Source organism: Aquila chrysaetos, chromosome 3 (genome assembly GCF_900496995.4).
Source record: "Aquila chrysaetos chrysaetos chromosome 3, bAquChr1.4, whole genome shotgun sequence".
Lineage (NCBI taxonomy): Eukaryota > Metazoa > Chordata > Aves > Accipitriformes > Accipitridae > Aquila > Aquila chrysaetos.
Genome location: NC_044006.1, coordinates 24,646,070 through 24,664,346, shown reverse-complemented (window position 1 = coordinate 24,664,346; position 18,277 = coordinate 24,646,070). Strand labels below are relative to the sequence as shown.

Genomic DNA, 18,277 nt, shown 5'->3' with positions numbered 1-18,277 from the left:
AGCGTGTGCTTCTGGACTTTGACTATTGCCACGTTACCTGTAAATTCAGTAAAACCCAGTACCTTTGCATTTGCAGATGTGAACTGTGAGACCAAAAGATGCAATGAAGACCACCTCTATTTTCTACTTCAATCCTATTCACATAGCCTAAATCTAATATTATTCCAAAAGCGAATTAATACCATTCTCCGAGTATAGCATTACAGAATTGATCTGAATGTAGTAGTAACTTTATACTGTGCACAAATAATTGAAATACACGAAGGTGTTTAATAGCTAAAATATGATTACTTTTACAAGTAGTTAATAATTAACAATTTAGCTTGCAAATCAAATAAATCTTCAAAGACCTGGCAAAACAAGAGAATTTTTTGAAGAGCTGTACCTGTCTTCTGCAGTATCCTGGTCCTCTACCATATCCTTGGAGACCCAATGACTGTAAATCAAAGGAGTGCAACAGGGCCAAAGTTTCTATCATTGCAATATACAAAGCAGAACGCTCTGCTGGGCCCACTTCAGGCATTGAGAGGTCTCGGAAGATGCGACCCTAGAAACATCGTAAATCAGATATTTGGTGGGATGTACGCATCAGATGAAGAGAAGTAAAGCTATACATTTCAGGAAGAAAAACAAATGTAGTGAACAAACACTCCCTATGCAATCAAAAATTCCTTCCTCATTTATTTTATTCCTTGCCCAGGACAGATGAAGGGATTCACAGTAATCTCAGCTCATTAGTATACAGGATATCTATTGGAAGGCAATTAAAATAACAGATACATTCAGTAGATGAAAGTCGGAATTAGAGCACTCAAACCAGATATCCTCCAGCTTGAAAGTACCAGGAAAAAAAATGTTACTGTATTGTCTCTAACAGCTAACTTCTGGAAAAAATATCGGTTAAGACCTTGGGGAGGGGCAGGCAGGGAGGGGAGGGGAATGGGTGGGTTCTATGTATAAAGAGGAAAACAATCCAAAGAAATTCACTTGCATTCTCCTTAAAAGCAGTTTCTTATGTGTAGAAGATGGGTGTGTTTTTTCCATTTTCTCCTTTAATTTTGACCCTGCCAGTAACAGATGGGAAAAGACAGACTCTTCTCTCCTCTAAGTTGCTCAATTTCACGGTTCGCATGATGGCTTCAATATATTTACACAGCTAAAGCATCAATAGAACTTTTTTGCTGAAAGATTCTGCATAACAAATCTAGAAATCAGATTTTGTATTGTGTAATAGTTTATTCAACACAACAAACATATGATTGTTTTCTAAATACACAACGTATTTGTTAAAAACGGTGCACTACTGTCCATATTAGAATGGATAGACTGTAAATTTACATCCTTAGAAATGTAAATATATCAGTAACAAGGTTTCTCATTAAGAAATCACTTTGTTCTAGTCAAAACCAGAAAAATTCTCCGTCTTTAATGTAAGAAAATTGCTTCAAATTCTTCACAGCTTTTACATTTTATTACTCTTGATTTGTGGTTTTTGCAGGAAGGTTAACTTAATCTCCAGGAACTGGCCCACAAACTCTTACATTTCTAATTTCCCTGTGAATCTGATGATAGAGTAGGATGCAATGAAAGAGGTCTGAATTGAAATCCTCCTCCCACAGGAAAAAAAAAGACATGATACAGCAGACTTATGCTCAGAATCACCAAAATCTAACAGAAACAGTATCTATTCATCTACGGCACCCCCAGAGTGATGGGCCATGGACAGAGCTATGCGATGTTCTTTCTGAAATTAGTGTTTGAGCTGGAATCCTGCTTGGTTTTCAAGAAAAGGTGATTGTATGTAGATTCCTATCTTCAGTACTAAACAGGTCCCAGGATGTCCAAAGATTCAACATAACTTCATAGCCTGATTGTTCTCCCTCTGACTTGTGTATGCTTTTCACAGAAGTAATATTGCCTCATTTCAAGACATCCTTCTGAGAGCTCAAAACAAGAGCAAGAGGTTAAATACTGAGCTGAAAATTTTGACAAAGTGGGAAATAAGTCCTGGAGAAGCTGAAATCAGTGACAATCTTTGATAGCTAGCATTTCTTAAAAATATCAGAGGATTATTTATGCTTATATCACAAGGCTTAGTAAATGCTGAATAAGACTCTAACAGAAAAGTGTTAAACAATTTAAAAGCAGCTTGTAGTAGGGAGAAGGAAAAAATCTCTCACATTGGAGGACCAACCTGCACATGCTGCATTACATAAAATTCTGTTCCAATGATAGAAACGTCACTGCAATACAACAGGGGCTCAGGCACCGGAAATCCAGCTGAAAATAAGGCTTTCTGCACACGATACTCTCTATCGATCTGGAGAAGACACAGAACTTAGGTTCAATGAAAAGCTCCCAAACATAAATGAGTACAGTGAATGACAATGTATCCTCTCAAATGTTTATTTATGTGTCTAGCACAGAAAACCGGAAATGATCCAGCAATTCATTGCATTTCTAGACACATTCAACAATGTGCGGCACCATCATGTACAGGACTTAGCCACCTGCATACAAAGTGTTTGGAGCTTGCTGAAGAACATTACTTACCTTGTGAGCCCTAGGTAGAAGAGGGCCATGGGGCTTCTTCCTGAGCACATAAGCCTGCCCACCCTTCTGAAGATAAAAGGTTGGATTTGACTGGCCTGAGCTACGAAGAGAAAGCTTATAATTACTTACAAATTCAAGTACTTACACATTTGCAAACTTTTCACAGAAATGATGCAAAATGCACTGTGACGTGGCCTGAACAAAATGGCAAGACAGAGGAAAGTGTTCTTCTCAAGAGTTGCTTTTTTTTTTTTTTTTCCAAATATAGTCCTACAAGGATGCAAGTGAGAGCCTACAAAATCAGAAGTCAGAGGTTCTACTCCTACCTATAAAAAAGATGTCTTCTTTCACTGCAGAGAGGTCACAGATACTCAATTTGTTCTCCTGTGAAACGGAGACAGCGTTTACCTCTCCTCCCTAAAGATACATCCTTAGTATTTTCAAGGTATGCAGTAAATACTAACTTTAAAGCTTTCTGATTTGGAGACAATTAAACAGAGCAGAATTCACACTAGCCCACAACTATATCTGTCCTTTGGCGAGCTGTATTTTGAACGATGTAAGCATAGAGAAAGCTCTCCAAATAATTGAGGAATTATAGTACCAAGTCTCACTGTATGCTAGCCTGATCATCACATACATATGCTATGCTTAAAGGACCGCCTATAGTAACTGCAAAGTTTGACAAAGAATCACAGACATCAGACATTCCAATCACATACATGTGTAAAAGAGAAGGACAACCTAGTTAAACCCTTCATAACACCTTGTCAATCATATCCCAATCAAGCTCATTGATCCTTATTTTCCTCAAGGCTCTATGCCATTAATCTACAGGCCTTCCTCTCCTCATTCCGGATCATTTTTAAGATGCATTCCAACCTAGTCCAATAAAAGATTAGACAACTATCAGAAAATCATAATCAAGTGAACTTTTGCCCTCATGCTCCCCACAACGTTTCCATTCTCCCCAAGGCAGCCAGGGCATAGTCCGTAATGCAGTTTAACAAACGTTCTGCACAGACAAATACTCTGGCTGGCACAACAGAGATTTAGATTGGTGGAAGCCTTGAAGTGCAACCTCAAGACAAACAAAGTAGTAAAAGCATAAATACGGGCAATATTTTAGCAGATTTTACTATTAGCTACTCTCCTGAGGCCCCTCCTAAAGTTTCCTCAGTTGAAGTACATATGAGGAGTACAGCTGGGGATGTTTTACATTTGCATTAGAAGACAGTGAAAAATGGTTTACTGTTTCTTATTGATAGCTGCAGATAAAGCAGTCGGCATCATGTTTACAAAGGAAGCGATACGTATTTTCGCAATAACTTAACTTCCAATCGTTATCTCCTGATACGAGGTCACACAGCCACGCCACTATTTGCTTAATGCAAATAAACTAGATGTTCTGTGCAACAGAGGCTTTGGAGCCTGGGCATAGCACCTCACCGGCACAGCTGTCGTGGTTTAACCCCAGCCAGCAACTAAGCACCATGCAGCCGCTCACTCGCTCCCCCCCCCCCCAGTGGGATAGGGGAGAAAATCGGGAAAAAGAAGCAGAACCCGCGGGTTGAGGTAAGAATGGTTTAATAGAACAGAAAAGAAGAAACTAATTATGATAATGATAACACTAATAAAATGACAACAGCAATAATGAAAGGATTGGAATGTACAAATTATGCGCAGTGCAATTCCTCACCACCCGCCGACCTGCACCCAGCAAGTCCCCTGAGTGGTGATTCCCTGCCCCCACTTCCCAGTTCCTATACTGGACATGACATCACATGGTATGGAATACCCCGGTGGCCAGTTTGGGTCAGGTGCCCTGGCTGTGTCCTGTGCCAACTTCTTGTGCCCCTCCAGCTTTCTCGCTGGCTGGGCATGAGAAGCTGAAAAATCCTTGACATTAGTCTAAACACTACTTAGCAACAACTGAAAACATCGGTGTGTTATCAACATTCTTCACATACTGAACTCAAAACATAGCACTGTACCAGCTACTAGGAAGACAGTTAACTCTATCCCAGCTGAAACTAGGACAACAGCGCATTGCTCTCCAGGCATTAATGGGAATCTCAGCACAGCATTACACTGTTTGCATGGGTTTGCTTACCCGGTGATAACCTAAGACACTTTAAATTGATTTATTAAGCCATGTATGTGCTTCTGGACATTATTATTTGCCGTGCAATTAAAGATCAATCACAGAAACCGAGACTGACGAGCAGGCAACGGAACAATTGTGTGTGCGCTCCAACGGAGCGCACCGTGTACGCGTTTTTTCCGCGGACAGCGGGAAGCCCGCCCACCCAACGCATCGCCCGCCTGCCGACGGCCAACTGGGGCCGCAGGGTCTGTCCCCGCCAAAGGTCACCTCGGCCGCCGACGGTGACTTCTCCCGCGGGCCGAGGGACGAGCCGTGCCCTCGACGGCCGCTGTCCGCCACCACCGGGGCAGAGGGGCCTAACTCTGGCCGCCGTTCCCGCCGGGCGGCGAGCAAAGCCGCGGCCCCTCTCCTCGCCCCGCAGGGGCGCACGCACCCGGGGCCCGGGCTCTGGCTCCGCGCCTGAGGGCGACCCAGGGGCGAGGGCCCGCGCCGACAGCCACGGAGGCCGCCGCTCGCCCCTCACGGGCAGGGGAGCGGCCCGCCCGCTACCTGTACTGCCTGACAGCCAGAGGCCCCGCCGGCTGCCGAGGGAAGCCGGCCAGGCGGCCGCACAGGTACCGCTCCAAGCTGCCCTGGTCGAAGCGGTGCCACCGCCGCACCTCGCTGCTGCCCGGCTCCCCCGCCATCCCCGCGCCCGCCCACCGTCCCGCTACGCTACTGACGGAGGCGAGGTGCCCCGCCCCGCCCCGCCCGGCGTCGCCGCGGTGACCGGAGGCGGCCTGGTCCGTCAAGGAAAGAGTTCCCCTGCGGCGGGCCAGCGGGGCTCTCGGAGCCGGGAGGCTTCTCCCGGGGCGGGAAAGCGGCTCCCGGGCGGTGGTTGCTGCCCCGGCTGGCTCCTGCCCCGAGGCGCCGCCAGAGCCCGCACGTCGCCCGCTGCCGGGCGGCAGGAGCCCCCCCCGCTCCGGCTGGGAACGCTCGCCTGAGGCGTCGGCGCGGGCAGGGGACGGCGCTCCCTGCCGCTCCCGGAAGCCGCCTCAGAGCGGGGAGACGTGTCGCTGCGGTGTTGCCGGCGCTGCCATGGCGGAGCCGGGCCGGCTTCAGCAGCTGGAGCGGCGTGTGCGGGAGCTGGAGGAGGAGCTGGTCCGGGAGAGGGGCGGCCGGCCGGCGCCGCGGGCCCGCATCGAGAGCATGAGCCCGGAGGTGACGGACTCCAACCCCTACAGGTGCGGCCGGGCTGAGGGGGTGCAGGAGGGCCCCCCGGGGGCGGGGGCCTGCGCCTACGGGGACTGGGTTGTGGGGAGAGGGCCGGGGCTGAGCCGCGGGGAGGGGGCCCGGGCGCCGAGTCGGGACGTGGGGGCTGGGGAGAAGGGAGGGCGGTGGGGTCCCAGGCCGTGGGTTGGAGCTGTGGGTCCGGGTGAAGGGGAGGAGGCGTGTGGTCGTGGGCGAGGCCAGGGAGGGGTGGGCTGGGTGTGCTGAGGCGGGTGTCGGGACGATGGTGAAGACAGGCGCTCTGCGGGGCGGAGGGGAGAGGTGCTCTCTAATTTCCCACCGCCTGGGCTGGCAGAGCCGTACCTCGGAGTTGTTTTGTGTTATCTTCCTGTGTGGTACAGGGGGGGAGAGAGAGAGGAAACTGAGAGGTTTTCGGCAAAGTTGCTAGTAAGTGGGGCGGGTGTTGGCATTGCGTGAGGTCTTACTCTCACTTCTCAAACTTACCTATTTTAGAGTTTGGTTTAGAGCAGTCTTGAGCATCTGGGACCCCTTCTAAGGCTCAGCAGTTCTGGAAATCTGATGCTCCCCCCCCCCCCGCCTCAGGATGAATTGCTTTAATACAAGTTGATACTTGTACTTTCATTGATATTTTCTATGAAAAAATATAATAGCAGGATAAAACATTACTTTAAAATTCTTCCAGTTATCCTTACAACCTGATATTCTGTAATTAATTTTTTTTTAAATGTTATGTTGGAGTTAATCTAATCAAATTGATCAGAAAACAGTGGGAGAGTCTTCACTGGCCTGCTGCCATATGGTTCATTAAAGAAAAAAGTGTAGGCTTTCATTCTGTAAATCAGGGATTCATTTACAAAAATAGCTATGGATTCTCCTGCTTTCATTGACGTTACTCGTACCATCTGAAGAAGTCCATGAGTTTCTGCAGGGTTAGTACTCCGCTGCTGTTGCTCACAGGAAGGTATCTGCTATCTCATTTAGACTATCTAGCTGGCAGTCACAACTGCAGGGAAAACAGCAGGCTTGAGTTTGGTGCTTGGTGGGGCTATTTTTAAGGCAAAAGAGATTTTAAATATCTGAAAAGCAGAGTTGCTATTAGAAATGTAGAGAGCATTTTCCGTATAACGTTGCTGTTTTTCTTTGTAGTCGATTGATGGCGTTAAAAAGAATGGGAATTGTCAAAGACTATGAGGTAGGATTCTATGTGCATTAAAACAGCCTGCATATTTTCCCTGTGAGAACCACTTTTGATATACTGATCTGTATTTTATTTCTTTCTACAGAAAATCCGTACCTTTACAGTTGCAGTAGTAGGTGTAGGTGGAGTTGGCAGTGTGACTGCTGAAATGTTGACAAGGTGTGGCATTGGTAAGGTAATGAGAGTTTTCTTCTTCTACTGCTTTATAGTAGATGGACCAGTCTTCTTCGTAAAGAGTTAGATTCGATTTCGCTCAGTTGATTTTGCCCAAATAAAAAAGTCCTATGAAGAAAGCACTCAACCATGGCTCTTGGGTAAACATCACAAATGAATAGTCTGTATTTTTCTTATGCTAGTAAAATTGATTTACTTAGGGCTTAATCCTGTATTGTGTAGATGATTCTTGTTTGGATGCTTGTCTTCTCCGTGCTCTTATAGGAGCCCATCCATCTAACCTCCATACTGGATTATTGCAAAAGGAAAACAAAATAAAGAAAAAGAAGGGAGTAACTTGCATAGAAGATTAAGTTGTATGTTATAAGAACAAGTTGATATTCATGAAATTGAAATGTGGTAGATGTCAAACATATTTTTATCACAAACATTAGTTCATCACGTGGCAGAGCTAAAAATTTAGCAGCAGTTAAAAATAATTTGGTGTGTGTATAGATAACAAGAACCTCCAGAGTTAATAGAACAGGATTTATCTTTAAAGAGGGAATTTGGGGAATGGCTTAGATGTTTGTATTTCCAGTCAAAGCCTGCCCATTTACTCTTGGAACTTTAAGAAGTTTCTTAATACAGAGGTGATGCAATTTTTTTATTGCAAAGTTTATTCTCCCTTCCTCTGAAGGAGCATTTCCTGAAGACCAGCATCTTAGGCATAAGAAAGGACATTGGACAGTTGATTCAGAATTTATAATAACATGTCCATGTATTATGTAGGTATTTTAAGTGAATTGGTTTTGAAGAACTACATGCCAAGACCAATGAACGAAATTACACATTTCTAGTTAATACCATAACAGCAAGTAGGAATGTGACAACAGAGGTGATAGCGTTCATGTAGATGATCTGTTGAATATTCTTAGTTTAGATCAAATGAATGGATTGCTTTTTATTAAGAGTGGTTTTCATGACTTAACAAATCAGTTCCTGGTGAACAGCAGTTAGAATTCAGTCTTTCATGTGCTTACAGTGTTGGTGCCTTTTGTATGTGAACTGAATGGGATGGCGGGGGGGGGGGGGTTTGGTTGGGGTTTTTTTGTTGTTGGTTTCAGAATGAGTTTTGCTGTTTAAAATGCCTTGCCATGGTGCTGTGGTTGCAGAGTCTTTGGAGATTCACATATGTTAATACAATCTTTATTATAGCTGCTTCTGTTTGATTATGACAAAGTGGAGTTGGCAAACATGAACAGACTCTTCTTCCAACCTCATCAAGCTGGATTAAGTAAAGTGCAAGCAGCAGAGCATACTTTGAGGTATAACTTAGAGAAGTGGGTATCAAAATGTATTTACGCAGGATGCTGCTCCAGAAAACCGATGTTTTGTTCTAAATCACTTGCAAAGTGGCGTGATCTAGTTTGGAAATTTGAGTATAAAATAGTTGTGGGAATGATTGATACTTTAAGTACACTTTTGTACTGGCCAAAACCTCAGTGTAAGTCTACTTTTTAAGTATAACTGATTTTGTTCAGAAGTTTGGTATAAACTGTACCACTTCAGTGTGTTATGATTCTTTTTTTTTTAGCTCTCTCATCTAATCTGTGAATTTTTGACAAATATGGGTGTATTCTAGACTTCAGACTGGAAGATTAAAACTGTAGCAACACTTGTGAAGTTAGGGAGTAGAATGCAAGTTATCATTGGATTTATTAACATTGACTCATATTATTTCCTCCATAAGGAATATTAATCCTGATGTTCAATTCGAAGTACATAACTACAACATCACAACACTGGACAACTTTGAACATTTCATGGATAGAATAAGGTAAAATCTCTCACCTTCTGCTGGCATGTGGCTCTAAATACAGCCTCACATTTTTACTGTTGGGTTTTTTTCAATTTAATGACTTCCAATTGAAAGCCAGTGGGAAGTATGTATATATGAAGACACTTTGACTGCTTGGAGTAGTTTCAGGTATGCTTTATAGAATGAAGAAAGAAAATAGTTATTAGCGGATCTGACAGAAGTTCTGAAATAACTTTTCCCATTTGCAGTTATGTTGTAGAAAGATACAATTCTCTAATACTTTGTACTGTGAGTGTATACTATATGAAACTGCTTTTAATCTAAAATGCCCATATATTTAAATCACAGCTTCAGCACGCTGTTGTTTCTACTGTAGATCTAAGATGCTAGTTGTATCCTGTTCTGCATTTGCACAAGTTTTGTTAGAAATACACTTCCCACGTGCTTCTGTACTCTAAAGCAGCAAGTTGATTGCTATGTTGGTATTTTGTTCTGCCAGCAATTTCATGCCAACTTGTGATACTCATTTCAGTAATGGTGCACTAGAGGAAGGGAAGCCTGTCGATCTTGTTCTAAGCTGTGTGGACAACTTTGAAGCTCGCATGGCAATTAACACGGTAAGGCCATCAAAGGCATGAGCTTGTGGAAGCCTATTTTCTCCTATAAATAATGTTAGGAATTGTGGGGACTAAAGAAAAGACAGGACCTTACCAAGCATCTTCTAAGAAATTTCTTCTTTGGTTTAAGGAAGCAGAATCTGAGCTTTTACCCAGTTCTTACAAAACACATTCTATGTGTATAAATACAACTACAGACTTCTAAGTTACTGGCAGCTGATGATTAGGAAAAAAGTTAAGTGTCATAATTCCTCTCTGTCGTTCCAAATTATCCTGTTTATATAAAGGTATTATCAAAGCCTGGTATGTTAAATCTTACAAACTTTTTAAAGACTGTGTATAGCTAATTGTATACTTCATATGACTTTTTGTATACTAAAAATGCCTTAGGGCTATGTACTTAATCAATCTGCTTTTCTTTATAGTAGCAGCCAATGTAGGGTATATGCCAAATGCATGTTTTCTGTTATTCTTAAGCTAACTTGATCTGTAAATTGCATGTACTGGAGGCACACAGATCACTGTATCCATGCCTCTACAAGTAGTTCATGCCATTAGATTCTGTAGTGTGCTAGTAACTGGATCACTAACGTCTGTGTGTGTTCAAAAATCTCAGATCCTCAGGAAGGCACAAAGGGTTGGCTTCATGAAGATAACTTTAATTTGTCCTTTGATGATAAAAATTTCTATTCTGCCTTTTCATGTTCCTTTTTCTGATCATAGCCTTTTTGTCTCAAAGCAGGAAGATCAATGTGTTTAATTGCTCTCAATTTACAGTGTGTTAGGTTTTTTTTTTTTCTTTTAATTAAACTTCTGCAGTGCTGATGTGTGTGTTTCTGTGTTTGTAAGGCCTGCAATGAACTTGGACAAATCTGGATGGAATCTGGAGTGAGTGAAAATGCAGTGTCAGGACATATACAGCTGATCATACCTGGTGAATCTGCTTGTTTCGCGGTATGCAGTGCTCTGCTGAATTGCTCATTTGTCTTTTAAAGCGGGACTGGAAATATGAAGATTAGCTGGCTAGTGAATGTGATCCTGGCACAGCTGATGGAGTAGCTTAAAATTTTGTGTGATCTGTGGGGTTTTTTTAATTCTTTTTTTAAACTTCATGTGTTTATTTCCCCTTAGTGTGCTCCTCCACTTGTAGTTGCTGCAAATATTGATGAGAAAACATTAAAACGAGAAGGAGTTTGTGCAGCTAGTCTTCCTACAACTATGGGTGTTGTGGCAGGAATTCTTGTACAAAATGTTCTGAAGTAAGTGACTGAGTTGTTGCTATTCAATGTACAGCACACTAAGAGAAAGAAACCTGAAGGAACATTTCATAATGATTGGTCCGCTGAAATATATACTGCTCGAATCACTGGTGTGTTTACGTTGGAGCTGCTGTTTTTAGTAGAACTTTTCAGCGGTATGAAAATGTCGTCAGAGTTTTCCTAAGAATTTCTCTTACTGCATACGCACGCGCACATTTTTTTCTTAGTTCTGCATTTAAACATGCTCCCATTTGACATCAATAAATTATAGACAAAAAATGCTACAGTGTTGACTTGTCTTTGAAATTTTGTACATGGACAAAGAATAAATAATTTCTCTTGCAGTGTTTGTATTCTAAAAACCTGAGGTGAATTAAAAATAGTTATATAGCAATACAACATATTTTAATATTTTCAAAAAGTACTGTCACATGACTGCAACTGCTGAAAGAACTGCATGTATCAGCAAGGAAAATATTTGAACAACTTTGTACTCAGTTTCAAAATGATACACTGTGTTTTACAAGCATCTTTGAGAATAGGATCTTGTTTAGCCTGTTTTTAGCATTAGCTTGGTTTTGTCAGTTATCCTAAAATTTCTAGTTACAAAGAATACAAGTACTGTTTGCAAGTGTGCCTACAAACAACAAAACTCCATTTTCAGCTGTGCAGAGAGGTATTATATAAAATTGCACAGCAGCATGTGTTTTTTCTTTAATGAAGAATGTAAACATTGCAGCTTAATTTAAATCTTTATTTTCATTGCAAATCTGACCCTACAGTAAAAATGATTAAACTGGTTCTGATGAGGTGTTGAAAACTCTCCCATTGAAACACTCAGGTGCCCTGTATTACAGGCAATGGATAAAGGCACAGGAGAAAACAGCTTACGTATTACTCTAAACATATTTTTTTCTGAGACTGTAGCTGACTTGTTCTCACACACTCACACCACAAGAGGACCAGGTTCTATGTTGATGCAGTTATGGTGTTGCAGGTGACTACAGCTTATTTTAAGACAATTACAGTAACTTTTTGCAACTTCACTAGTGTGAAAGTGTATTCTAAAAGTTCTTTGAGGAAAAAATATTCCTTGAGCAACTGAATTTTTAGGTTTGCACCTGTATATAAGGGCGTGCTTTCTCTGTTTGTGTTTCTAGATACCTGTTAAATTTTGGTACTGTGAGTTACTATCTTGGTTACAATGCGATGCAGGATTTCTTTCCAACTATGTCTATGAAGCCAAACCCACAATGTAGTGACCAAAATTGCAGAAAACAGCAAGAAAATTACAAGGTAAAAATGTTTTGGGTGTTGGTTTTTTGTTTGGGTTTTTTTTCCCCTTTCTTAAAGTGTTAAGAACAAAGCAAGCTACAGATTTGTAGTAAATTTTCATTGCTACTCCAATTTTCAGCAGCCTTGTCTTCAAATGGTTGCACGTGTTCCTAAATTAGAAATACAGTACCTAAAGTTATGTTAAAGCAAAGGGTAGGCAGAATGGCTTGCATTTGGTTAGATAGTATTTTCTTCTACAGTAATTGCTCCACCTTTCTGGCAGTCATGTATTTTTGAGTGTTAATGGGTTTGGTTTTTTTTTTTAACTTGCAGGTATTCTGCCTTTTTATGCCTAACTAAGTTCTAAATGGTGACTGCATAACTTAAATATTAAAAGAAGTGTGAATATTAGATTTGATCTTCTTTGCTGTTGTTGAAAATTGGACTATTATGTATATTATTTTTATGCTTTTGTGTTTTTCCTTCAGAAAAAAGAAGCTGCACGACCAAAACAAGAAGAAATTGAACAGGAAGAAGAAATAGTACACGAAGACAATGACTGGGGTAAGTCATCAGCTGGTCTCTGTTTTGGGTGAACACACCATAGGGTACACAGGCTTCTGGTTCCTGTTTTTGCAACTTACGCTGCATTAATTACTGCTGGCTTTTCACAGCCTTTGAGAGTAACGTTACCACAACTTGCTGATCTATTTTTACTGTAATGCACAGGTTTTAGGCTCAAAACGTAACCGCCATTTGAATAAAGAGAATGGTCTGAAGACGATATGAAACATGTGAGGGGATGTATTCGCTGTGTGTTCCTTTTAAATATGTAACTAAAGAGCGTTGGTCATTTCCATAACCACTGTGCTGGGACATCCCGTGGGTTTTTATATTCCTCTGAGGGCTTTAAATTAGAAGGAATTGTCTTAAGGAAGGGTAAGCGTGTTTTAAATAACAATTTCAAGAGTAGATATATACATTCTGTTTATTACATGATATGGAAAATAATCTTCACTTACCATTGGGAGAAGTGACCTCACGATAAGATTTAAATGGTAAGGACAAGGATGTCCTACAGGAGAAGTGCCATTTTTGTCCATACGTTACTTGTATAGAACCATTTCATATATTGTAAAGGTAAAGTATTTTGTATTGATAATGGAATGAAGTAGTTGAAAGTGAAGGCCTTCTTTTCTGCTTTTTTCTTTTATTTTGGAAAAGTAGCTACCACTTTCCTCTTACTGTGATAACACGGTGATTAAAGAACTTTTTCTTCTAACTTTTAATGCAAAGGCATCGAATTAGTATCAGAAATTTCAGAAGATGAGCTGAAGGCTGCATCTGGCCCAGTACCTGAGCTTCCTGAGGGAATTACTGTAGCATATACTATCCCAAACAAGGTAATGTATTTATCAATTTTTGAAATACATATTGTAGATTATAATACCAGCCACTTTAGTTGCCCTTTAAACCTGAAGTAAAATTCCGTCTTGAACAATTCCTGTGAAACTCTACCTCAGTACATCCAATTAGTGCCTTCTACGGTCCAGTTTTGTGTTTCTGTGAAATACATTTCTTCAGGTATGGATGCTAGGGTGAACGTGGTTTTCAGGCAACAGGAGTGAATGTATTTGGGGGCTGGGGGAAGGAAAACAAATGTGAATTTCTCAGTTGATGTTTTGGTGACTGATTTTTACTGTATTTATCTTATAAAAGCTACATGTAGTCAAAAAGCAATGAGTATACCTGGGAAACATAGAATCTGTATCTATTGCAGCCAGAACATTCTAGGTTCTAGTCAGGATAGCTTACAATTTAAGCTTATAATCACTTATGCCTGATCTTGCAATTGAGTGCTTGGTTCTAGGAAAATGGTGTGGTGTAATGGCAATAAAGCTTATTTGTGCGGAGTTTTTTGTTTGCTGTTTTTGTTGCCAACTTTTTCTTCCTGTTCCTAATAGGAAGAGAATTTGGTAACTGAGGAAACAGTAGCAGAGTCTGAAGAAAGCCTGGAAGAACTCATGGCCAAAATGAGAAACCTGTAGCAAAACAAACATGAAGAACAACTTTTGGAAGTTTGGACTGACGTTGGATTTTGAGAAGACCAGACTTTTTTTTGTCCTTACCTCCACTGAAGTGTATCATTACATTTCTGCTGAGATGGAACTGTTACAGGGACAGGAAGGAAACAGACTTACGGTGTTTATATTTTGTTGTCTGTTCACGTCTTTTAACATATGGAGTTGTGCTACTGTAAATTTTAATTTCTCAGCATTGCTAGTGTTCAGATACTCAGTAGAAAATAACAGGAGATGGATAAACTAACAAAAGCAGGTGTAGCACATTATATGCGGTATCGTGTGATGAGAACAGCACGCAGTGCAGGAGCAGTGAAGGACAACGGCTGCTGGAGAGGACAGAGTTGGTCAAGGGCAGGTGCTCCTGCCTCACTCACATTGCTGCTCCCGATTTTCCAGGCACTCGCCCCCATCCTTGTTCACTGGTCTCTGTAAATGCTTGCCCTAGACCACACTGCGGTTACTTTTTCTGGGTAAATAGAACATTTCAGCCTTTTCATCTGCCTTAAATATCTCTGGGATGGAATTTTTTTTCAACTTCCCTCATTTTGTCAGTGGTTTACTACTGCTTCTTCTTAAATAGCTGCTGGTATGTCTTGTATGTGGTAATGCTTTGAGTATGCTGCAGCAAGGCAAAGTCTTTGGTTAGTAGGCAATTACACTAGGAGACTGGCTATTAGCATGTCACCATTTCAGTTGGCAGATGCTCTAAGAATTACCAGCAACACTGGAAACAACAGGAGATTTTGTCTATCACTTTGAAAATCAAAATACTGTATTTCTGTTGGTTACTAGAAGTTTAGCTACGATTCTGATCTATCCCCATCATATGGGCTGTATTATGGAATATACTTCAGCTGAGTTTGCATAGGAAAGCTTCTAAAATTAGATGCTCTAAACTTTGTTTACTGTTGCAAATACCTTCAGTGGAATAGTTGGGCTATTGTATTTGTCTTGTAAATAATGTTAGTAAGGTCATGTTACCTCTTAAATTATCACATTAACCTGACCTGTAAATGTATACATCCTGTCTTGCCAGTACCCCGCAGAATTGGAAGTACCAAATTTTGACTACTGTGGGTGTCTAATCCAGAACTGGGTTACTACTTGAGTTTGGCTTAGATCATAAATTTTGGCCTTTGCACTATAATACAAGTATTTCCAACTTGGGCTGTTCAAAAAACCTTTCCACACCATGATGCAGCCAACACAGAACCAGCTCATAACGGTAGAAGGATCTGACCAACATGTAAAAAGAGAGTAATATCATGGAGGTGCTTCTGGTTCTTAGGACAGCTGAATGAGTACTTGCTTAGAAATCAAATGTGTTTTAACTAACAGTTACAAATGTCAAAATCTGTTTCCTCCACAGTTGATGCTAATTATATTACTTACATAAAAATCACCTCTGAAGCTAGTGAGGGAGGCTATGGGTAGGATTTGGGTGTGGTACATTATGCTGGAAAATGGAAGAGGTTTTTTTTGGATTGAGTTCAGTTTTGGAGAAACCAGATTTTAGAAATGAACTAAGAGGGATGGGAATAGAGTAATGACATCGTCACTAAGTCTAAATTAGCTTGATCCAAGTGTCAGTTTAAGTGTTACTTACCTTTCTTTGTGACTTTACCTTTCTGTTGGGAACAGTAAAACTGAGGCATATGCCTGGCTCTGGAGATCCAGAGGCAAATGGCTGACTCATTCCTACAACAGCTCAGTTAATCTTGCCTCTTAACTATTTGGCTGACACGACTGCCATCACACAACTGACGGCTTTACAAGAGGCAACTGCTTACCATTTTACTTCATTACAGTTTTATAAGCAAATTCATACACTTTTGGATGCCCTCTTACAGAGTATGCATGTTACTTTCATACTTTCAACTTATATATACAAGAAGAATTTGAAATAATTAGAAAATACATTAAGGTCACTGTATGTGCCAATGGCTAAAATTACTTAAAAATAACATTTAAAAAAAAAGCAGCTTTAAGGATTTTTTTTAATTAAAAAGACATTTATAAGTATGTATTATACAAGTATGTTATAAAACATAATGGAAAATTTATGACTTCTTTTTATGAACTAACAAAGCATATTGCAATGGTTTAGTCCAGCTTTGTTTACTTGGCAATCTTATAAAAGCAGCTTTCAGTTTTTACAGTGTGCCATGAATGTTGCTGAGATATTGATACTCTGACTGTATGATTAAATCTCCACTGAAACTGCTCACTTTCTGTTTTGAGGTGGAGTTCTCCTACACCAAAGTATTATTCGGCATACACTAGATATACAAATTACTTCTTTTTTTTTAATGTCCTTGATGTGCAACTACAGCTACATGAACAACTGTCTCGAGCACCATGACTACAGCTGTGTAAGCTTGCAGCCAACATGGGGCCTGCAAGATCCCCCCACTGTTACTCACCATCCTGTTTTACTTTCTGTAGAAGAACAGTAATAGTCCATACTGGAAATCATTAAATGCAGGAAGTCTGGTATAACACTGACAGTCTAGAAAGTAGCTTCTTATTTAAGCTAGCAACATTAAGGAAGGCTATTTAGGAGAGCAAGACACATTATACCTGTTAAAGTCAGAACAGAGGTGACAAACTAGAGCAGACACCTGACGATTCGTAACACTGGCTTTAGAGGAGGGAAGTGCCAGGTCTGAGAAGAGTAGGCAACAGAAACACATACAAGCTGAGACAGGTGAGGTTTTGGAGGGGGTTTTTTGGGGGGTGCTTTTTTTGGTGGTGGTGGTTTTTTTTTTTTTCTTTTGCACTTCTCACTCAGTAACAATCCTGCAAAGAACTTTCCAATTTTCAGAACTTTTCAAGGTGGCTGGAATACAGTGGAAAAACTCTTGCTTTGATTAAAAACCCATTTTCTGAAGTAAGGCGAAAATATTCACAGAGCTATTACAAAGTGTCAACTCTTGTTGCTGTATTGTAATACCTTCAAGAGCTATTTTTGATTCTTTTTCAACTAAATCTTAATCTTGAAAGTCAAATACAGCCTTACTAAAGTACTAAATTATTTCTAACCAGAACAAGGGCTGAAATGGGTTATATTTAACTCTGCTCTAAAAGGGAAAAAAATATACTGTGGAAGGTAAGTAACCCTTGGAGGTAAAGGCCATTTGCATTTTTCAAACTGGATCACATAAATCTTTACATCAGTTGCCTCTGAAACATTACAGCGAAGTTTCAATTAATTTTTCACTTACATTCAATTTTTTTACAAAAAGTCTTTTTTTAGTATGTATTATTTAAATTGGTTCATGGGTTTATGCACTGAATGAGAACAGACTTCAGACTGGTTCTTCCTGGTGACTAGAGTGTTATAAAATACAACAGGCAGGTAGATTTGATTAGCATCTCTTTATCTGATGGCAAACTATTTTGCATCACTACGTTCTTCCAGCTAATACAAACATTCCTGTATTTTAAGGGATTCAGTGAGATTAAATAGTGAAAGTACTGCTAAAGGGTTAACAACAGGGAATCATCTTTGTTCCAATTCCTCACTGGAAGTATTTTTACTGAACACATTTGAATCTGACAGCAGCTTTAACTGTAGCTGATGATGTATTTAGATATATCAGCTTCCCAAGGAAACCAATTATTTTTGCACAAGTCCCTTGAATGTAAGTTTGCTTAAAGCTGAAATCACCCTGCAGGTAAAACTTCGGGTGGAACAGTATTCTGACTTTTTCAAAATTACTCTCTCTTTACAAAAAACAACTTTAAAAGCTTCTGAAAAGGCAGAAAGGATTGATGAAACAAAAATACACAAATCCTCTAAGCCAGGCTGTTACAACACAGAAGGAAAAACTACATAGAGTATATGCAAGTGGTTCAATGTGTTGTAATCCTGGCACTTAAGCTAAGAGGTATCAAATCCACATGTTTTTGGTATTAGCTATAACTTCAGCTAGTAATATGCCTATCTATATACAATGAAAGAAGCTCACTTTGTACC

The 18,277-nt window shown here is 40.6% G+C and overlaps 2 protein-coding genes across 4 annotated transcripts in view; one reads left to right on the top strand and one right to left on the bottom strand.

Moving 5' to 3' along the window:
- Positions 1-5,382, bottom strand: part of ACAD11 (acyl-CoA dehydrogenase family member 11) — a 35,408-nt gene extending 30,026 nt beyond the window's left edge. Inside the window, exons 1-4 of the mRNA XM_030009681.2 lie at positions 5,210-5,382; positions 2,554-2,653; positions 2,195-2,320; positions 386-547 (exon numbers count right to left, since the gene is read on the bottom strand). Of these exons, the coding sequence (XP_029865541.1) occupies positions 386-547; positions 2,195-2,320; positions 2,554-2,653; positions 5,210-5,346 (525 nt within the window). The 5' untranslated portion in view covers positions 5,347-5,382. The remainder of the gene's footprint in view (positions 1-385; positions 548-2,194; positions 2,321-2,553; positions 2,654-5,209) is intronic.
- Positions 5,383-5,500: 118 nt separating this feature from the next.
- Positions 5,501-16,525, top strand: UBA5 (ubiquitin like modifier activating enzyme 5). 3 transcript variants are annotated; one of them, XM_030009678.2, is made up of 12 exons: positions 5,501-5,883; positions 7,037-7,082; positions 7,174-7,263; positions 8,460-8,569; positions 8,995-9,081; positions 9,596-9,680; positions 10,530-10,634; positions 10,812-10,939; positions 12,100-12,235; positions 12,703-12,778; positions 13,511-13,617; positions 14,179-16,525. In XM_030009678.2, exons 1-12 carry the CDS (start codon positions 5,738-5,740, stop codon positions 14,260-14,262), a joined length of 1,200 nt encoding a protein of 399 aa, XP_029865538.1. In that variant the 5' UTR covers positions 5,501-5,737; the 3' UTR covers positions 14,263-16,525. The 3 variants fall into 3 exon arrangements, with proteins under 3 accessions (XP_029865538.1, XP_040978602.1, XP_029865539.1); XM_041122668.1 differs by lacking the exon at positions 7,037-7,082 and having other exon boundaries at positions 5,806-5,883; XM_030009679.2 differs by lacking the exon at positions 5,501-5,883 and having other exon boundaries at positions 7,174-7,258.
- Positions 16,526-18,277: the final 1,752 nt, after the last annotated feature.

Coding starts and splice junctions, on each gene's coding strand:
- UBA5 (XM_030009678.2), top strand. CDS start 5,738: ATGGCGGAGCCGGGCCGGCTTCAGCAGCTGGAGCGGCGTGTGCGGGAG. Junction 7,264..8,459: donor CAAGGTGTGGCATTGGTAAG/GTAATGAGAGTT, acceptor TCTTTATTATAG/CTGCTTCTGTTTGATTATGA. Junction 9,082..9,595: donor CATTTCATGGATAGAATAAG/GTAAAATCTCTC, acceptor TACTCATTTCAG/TAATGGTGCACTAGAGGAAG.